Here is a 6,767-nt window from a genome sequence, read left to right on the forward strand (position 1 = left end):
CTGTTCTAACACTCCTGCGGTCTGATGTCTGGAAGGAGAGCGCTGGACTCGACTAAATCTTTAGCAGCAGTTTAAGAAGAAAACAAGAGAGAATGAGCGAGCGAGCGGAGAGTGTGGCTTCTCTCGCTGTACCAGCCTCTCTCCAGGCACAGGAAACTCAACGAGACGAACAATCCTGCATTCATTCAGCCTTACTGTCACTGACACACACACACACACACACACACACGCACGCACGCACACAAACAAACACGCACACACACGCACACACACACACACACACAAACAAACACGCACACACACGCACACACACACACACACACAAACAAACACGCACACACACGCACACACACACACACACACAAACAAACACGCACACACACGCACACACACACACACACACAAACAAACACGCACACACACGCACACACACACACACACACAAACAAACACGCACACACACGCACACACACACACACACACAAACAAACACGCACACACACGCACACACACACACACACACAAACAAACACACACACTCACACAAACACACACACACTCATACACACAACACTCACACAAAACACACACACACACACACACAAACAAACACGCACACACAAACAAACACGCACACACACGCACACACACACAAAACACACATGTATCAAAAGGCATGCCAGAGACTATTGTTTTTTATAAAGCTCATTACAAACACAACAGATTAACTCAAAACCAATTTTACCTCCTCAAAAGAGTTTTGTCATTTAACATACAGTTTTGTAGACAAGAATGTTTTGGTCTTGTGCCTTGTCGTTAAATTACAAATAAATAAAAAGGTCGTATGAGTGTGTTTTCACCAACATTAGTCAGTGTCGGCACTGCAATGGCCATATATATATATATATATAAAATATATATGAAGAGTTCATTTGCAAAAACCGATAATTTTTTTCAGAAATCATGTTTTTCTTTATTGTGCATTTCAAGTAATATCAATCAAACTGCAGCTGGGTTGTTTAGATTAAGTAATAACTTACAGGTAATTTACAAAATTAAAGTTTATTGAAAGTATGTTTTTTTTACATATTAAAAGTTTGTTTTGTAGCAAAAGCAGATAACGCCACATTTCATGTTTTAGAGTTTAAAAAAACACTGGTTTAATCTTTGTAATCTCCTCAGATGACAATGTAGATGCCTGACAAATGTTGTTGTTGTTGTGATCATAAACTGTATGGATGTGATTGACGAAACTCCTCTCAGCTAGCGCGTCTTTTCAAAGTGAAAGTAGCCTTGTCACCTGACCTGAATACAGCGCGCTGATTCGCTAAAATGGATTTATCGGCTTCGGTTCAGAAACAACAAGGCGCTTCTGCAGTAAAACGTGAAATTTTTTCTTCAATTAAGTTATTTATTTCTAATTTTTTTCTTGTATGAAGATATTGCTATAACTTTACCTCTCAAGACAGCCTTCAGAGTATCCGATAGGATAGGAGGTGAAACCTCACCATTATCATTAAATTCTAAATAGGCACTAATTTCTTTTTTAATTTGTTCCTTGAAACCGGGATCATTAAATAAACTCGAGTTTAATTTCCATGTATTATTCTTTGGTTGCAGTTCAAAATCAATGGATAAATATATAGGTGCATGGTCACTTATATCTATTGTTCCTATTCCACAAGCGTGTACTTTATCTTGATCTTTTCCAAATGTTATGAAATAGTCTATTCTGGTATATAGGGAATGGGGGGCCGAATAATGAGTATAATCTCTTCTATTAGGAAAGAAATCTCTCCATATATCGATCAGACCAACATCTTCAAAAAGTGCATTCACTTTCTTATATAGGGGCCTCATGTCATAATTTTTCCTGCTAGAGGAATCCAATTTTGGCTTCAAATGTATATTTAAATCTCCCCCACATATCAAAAATCCCTCCGTTTCCAATGTCATGATACTAGTAATTTTTTGGAAGAAGCTAAAATCACTTCCTGGGGGTGCATATATATTTAAAAGAGTAACTGATTTCTCATATATTTGACCCTTTACTAGAATATATCTGCCCTCCTTGTCTCCCATTTCCGATATTTTTTCAAAATTTAGTTTGTTCGAAATAAGAATAGCGACTCCCCTCCTATGCCCTGTTTTGTATGAAGAGAAAAACACACTAGAAAAGCCAGATTTCCTCAATTTTTCATGCTCTTTATCATTTAAATGAGTTTCCTGTAAGTATACTATATGGGCTTGCTCTTTCTTCATTTTAGATAAATTTTATTACGTTTAATTGGATTCAACATCCCATTGACATTAAATGATATTATTTTAATTTTGTCTCTAACCATATTTATCTGAAGATCCCGTGTTAATAAACTTCGCTAAATAGAACTTGAACGATCCACTCCCTGAACAATAAAACATACATAGCATGAGAACAAATAACAATGATATGATTCCAAGGTTGGGGTCTCTAACAGATGACCCTGAACTAAGCGAGAAGAAGCGTCTAGCTGTGGGGGAAAATCTCTGTCCCAAATGGGTAGGGGGCCCCCATTGCAGCATCCAAAACAATAAATGTAAAAGTCTGTGTACATTTTACCAAAATTACTACCTTACGTATTCCTGCCTTGTACATATTCTCATTTAAATAGGGGAGAAGGATGTATATAGATAAGTAACTACATAAAAATAAACTTAGATAAAGAAAAATTCACATTATCGTATATGCTTCTCAAACTGAAAATATCACCATCTCTTTCATGGTTTGCTTAGCTCACCGGAAATTTTAAATTAGTTCAGGTTTAAAGTTCCTCTGGAGGAGATAGGGGCCGTCTTCTGAAAACTTGCAACCTCTCTCTAATGTTCCTCTCACGTTCTTCTTCCATACCCTGTTGTCTCAGTCCTCTCGTCGTCTCCCAGGCCGTACGGGATAGTTGCTCAGCAAGACTCTCTCTCGGTGTGATTACACTGACGGGCAATCCTCTGTCCTTCATGTCTGCAGTCGCGTATGGTCGCGTCCCGTCACCATAAAACACCCGTAGTTTAGCTGGAAACGGGGTCTGGAAGCGTATCTGTTTCTGTTTTAGTACCCGTTTGGCTTCGAAGTATTCCTTGTGTTTCTAATAAGAATAGCGACTCCCCTCCTATGCCCTGTCTTGTATGAAGAGAAAAACACACTAGAAAAGCCAGATTTCCTCAATTTTTCATGCTCTTTATCATTTAAATGAGTTTCCTGTAAGTATACTATATGGGCTTGCTCTTTCTTCATTTTAGATAAAACTTTATTACGTTTAATTGGATTCAACATCCCATTGACATTAAATGATATTATTTTAATTTTGTCTCTAACCATATTTATCTGAAGATCCCGTGTTAATAAACTTCGCTAAATAGAACTTGAACGATCCACTCCCTGAACAATAAAACATACATAGCATGAGAACAAATAACAATGATATGATTCCAAGGTTGGGGTCTCTAACAGATGACCCTGAACTAAGCGAGAAGAAGCGTCTAGCTGTGGGGGAAAATCTCTGTCCCAAATGGGTAGGGGGCCCCCATTGCAGCATCCAAAACAATAAATGTAAAAGTCTGTGTACATTTTACCAAAATTACTACCTTACGTATTCCTGCCTTGTACATATTCTCATTTAAATAGGGGAGAAGGATGTATATAGATAAGTAACTACATAAAAATAAACTTAGATAAAGAAAAATTCACATTATCGTATATGCTTCTCAAACTGAAAATATCACCATCTCTTTCATGGTTTGCTTAGCTCACCGGAAATTTTAAATTAGTTCAGGTTTAAAGTTCCTCTGGAGGAGATAGGGGCCGTCTTCTGAAAACTTGCAACCTCTCTCTAATGTTCCTCTCACGTTCTTCTTCCATACCCTGTTGTCTCAGTCCTCTCGTCGTCTCCCAGGCCGTACGGGATAGTTGCTCAGCAAGACTCTCTCTCGGTGTGATTACACTGACGGGCAATCCTCTGTCCTTCATGTCTGCAGTCGCGTATGGTCGCGTCCCGTCACCATAAAACACCCGTAGTTTAGCTGGAAACGGGGTCTGGAAGCGTATCTGTTTCTGTTTTAGTACCCGTTTGGCTTCGAAGTATTCCTTGTGTTTCTGTAGAATTGCCGGAGGGTAATCTTGGTCGAAGTATATTGGTCTTTCATTCAAAAACACCTTCTTTCCCCAGGCTTTGCGCAGAATATCTTTGATTTTGTAGCGGTGGAATTTGATTATTATTGACCGCGGTCTATCTTCCCTGTTGCCAGAGGGTTTCGGTGCGAGTGCCCGGTGAGCTCTCTCGATGCCAAGATCTGTAGTTGAGGGGATCTCCAGCTCGTCCCGTAGTAACTTTTCCACAAACAGCGTCATTGACGTCCCCTCTGCTCCTTCGGGAACATTATAGATCCTTATATTCTCCCGTCGTGATCTCCCTTCTTGGTCGAGAAGTTTATTTTCCTGTTGGTTCATCACTTTTATCATCTTGCTCATCACCTGTTCTACGTTTTGAACGCGGTCTTCTACTTTTCCAATTCGCGTTTCCGCCTCCGCAATCTTTTGATTAACACTGGTGAGTTCGGTGAAAATCTCGTTTAGTTGTTGTTTTGGGTCTTTGTGAAATTCCCTTATCTCCTCCAGAACTTTTGTCAAACTTGCCGCATCACTCAGATGAGTATTAGCATTAGCTTCACCATCTTGTGCCTGCGACGGGGAGCTGTTGTTTGCGTTTTCTTCGTTCACCGTTTCTCCAGCGATGCATTTTTTGTTTCCATCTCTTCTCCCCATTCTTGCCCCGCTTATCGAAACAGGCAAAGTCGAGAAAAAGTTATATTTGGTGATTTAACGGGGCAAATAAGTGGTTTTCCCGGAGGAGCTGTTGTTTAAGCTGCCATACAGGAAGATGACGCCACCGGAATCCAAAATGTATTTTCTAAGTGTTTTTTAAGTGTCTTCTAAATATTTTGTAGAATGTTCGTAACCAAACAGTTGATGGCACCCATTGACTTCCATTGTATTTTTTTCCATACTATGGAAGTCAGTGGCTACTGGTAACTGTTTGGTTACCAATGTTCTTCAAAATATCTTCTTTTGTGTGTTTTTCTAAATGTCTTCTAAATATTTTGAAGAACATAAACTATAAATTGTATGTGCATAAACTATATATATATATAAAAAAAAAAAAGTAGAAGAACATTGGTAACAAAACAGTTACCGGTAGCCATTGACTTCCATTGTATTTTTTTCCATACTATGGAAGTCAGTGGCTACCGGTAACTGTTTGGTTACCAATGTTCTTCAAAATATCTTCTTTTGTGCTCAACAGAAGAAAGAATCTCGCACAGGTTTGGAATAACTTGAGGGACAGCAAACGTTAATTTTTGGGCAAACTATCCCTTTAAATATTACTCACACAAAACTATCACAGTGCTATCACAGTAATACAGCGCACGAGTCGGGAGTCGTATGGACGACTATTATGATGCATCATATCGTCTCTGATGCTGTAGCGTGACAGTCATGTGATCAAAGGTGTGAGTTCATCTCAGTTTCCTCCTAAAATCACTGCGGTGTGAACTGGTCAGCTAGTGTCTTCCTTCTGAATGCTCGAGCCGCTTAACAATCAGTATCACACAGCCATGAGCCGCTCACGTATGCTGCAGATGAGCAGATATATCAGTATTTATAAATAGATGAGAGCGTGGAGGCGTGGAAGAGCTTCATGTTCGGTGTGGGAGTGACCTGAACCGCTTTACCTTGTGTGTGTCACGGACAATCAAACACCGCAATTCTTCTACTGCTTCATTTCTTTACTAATTTAAATACTCTTAATTGCTGTTTTAATAATCGTTAGAATTTAAATTCAGCCTAAATTCAAATACTACAAAAACATAAACTGAAATTATATTTATTCATAAAAATTAAGTGTATTGTGAAACCTGTCGAAAAGATTTTACTCTAAAATCAAAAGAATAAAAACAAAAAATAAATACACACTAGAAATCATATTTTGCATAAACAGGACCATTAATATATCTTGTGTCTGGATGCATTGTAGTAATGATAATTTTGGGGAAAATGTGTTTAATTGTCATGAAAATTATGTCACAATATATAAAATAATAATATAGTCCTAAAATAGGCTTCATTTTCTATATGCAAAATATAATTTCATGTTTTAATTCTTTTGATTGTGTGGTGAAAAAAAAATATAAATGTAATAATAATAATATTTTAATAACAATTGGTTTTATTGAAGAACATACAGTTCTTGAAACGTCTGGAATCACAAAATGATTCATAATTAACTAAATATAATTAATACTCACAATTTCTGTTAATGAAAAACAGAATACAAAATAATCAGTTTCATCATAAACTGTATGTTTATTTTTAATTTTAATTTTAAAGGGGTGGTTGATTGCGATTTCACTTTTTTAACGTTTAAAAAAAATAAAATTGTGCTTTTTCATCCAGTTAATCTGAGAAATAATCAATAGATTAACTGATTAACAAAATAATACTTATTTACAGCTATACTCTTGATTTAAAGACATAAGACTGAAAAAAAAGAAACAAATAATTTATCACAGATTAATTTAATATTAATGCGGTGAGTTGCAATGTTGCTTGTTAACAATGTAAAAAATTTTTTTTAAATGATTAAGTTTTAATTATTTATACATTTACATTTACATTTAGCAGACGCTTTTATCCAAAGCGACTTACAATTGGGGGATACATAAAGCGATTCTTCTTA

General features: G+C 37.0%; 1 protein-coding gene across 1 annotated transcript in view; it reads right to left on the bottom strand.

The window, feature by feature from the left end:
• The window catches only part of LOC107740073 (striatin-like), a 60,688-nt gene that overhangs the window by 16,742 nt on the left and 37,179 nt on the right, over window positions 1-6,767 (bottom strand). The window contains exons 4-6 of the mRNA XM_016552353.1: window positions 3,880-4,805; window positions 3,350-3,412; window positions 2,851-3,046 (exon numbers count right to left, since the gene is read on the bottom strand). Of these exons, the coding sequence (XP_016407839.1) occupies window positions 2,851-3,046; window positions 3,350-3,412; window positions 3,880-4,805 (1,185 nt within the window). The remainder of the gene's footprint in view (window positions 1-2,850; window positions 3,047-3,349; window positions 3,413-3,879; window positions 4,806-6,767) is intronic.

Source organism: Sinocyclocheilus rhinocerous, unplaced genomic scaffold (genome assembly GCF_001515625.1).
Source record: "Sinocyclocheilus rhinocerous isolate Xijiao unplaced genomic scaffold, SAMN03320098_v1.1 scaffold1186, whole genome shotgun sequence".
Lineage (NCBI taxonomy): Eukaryota > Metazoa > Chordata > Actinopteri > Cypriniformes > Cyprinidae > Sinocyclocheilus > Sinocyclocheilus rhinocerous.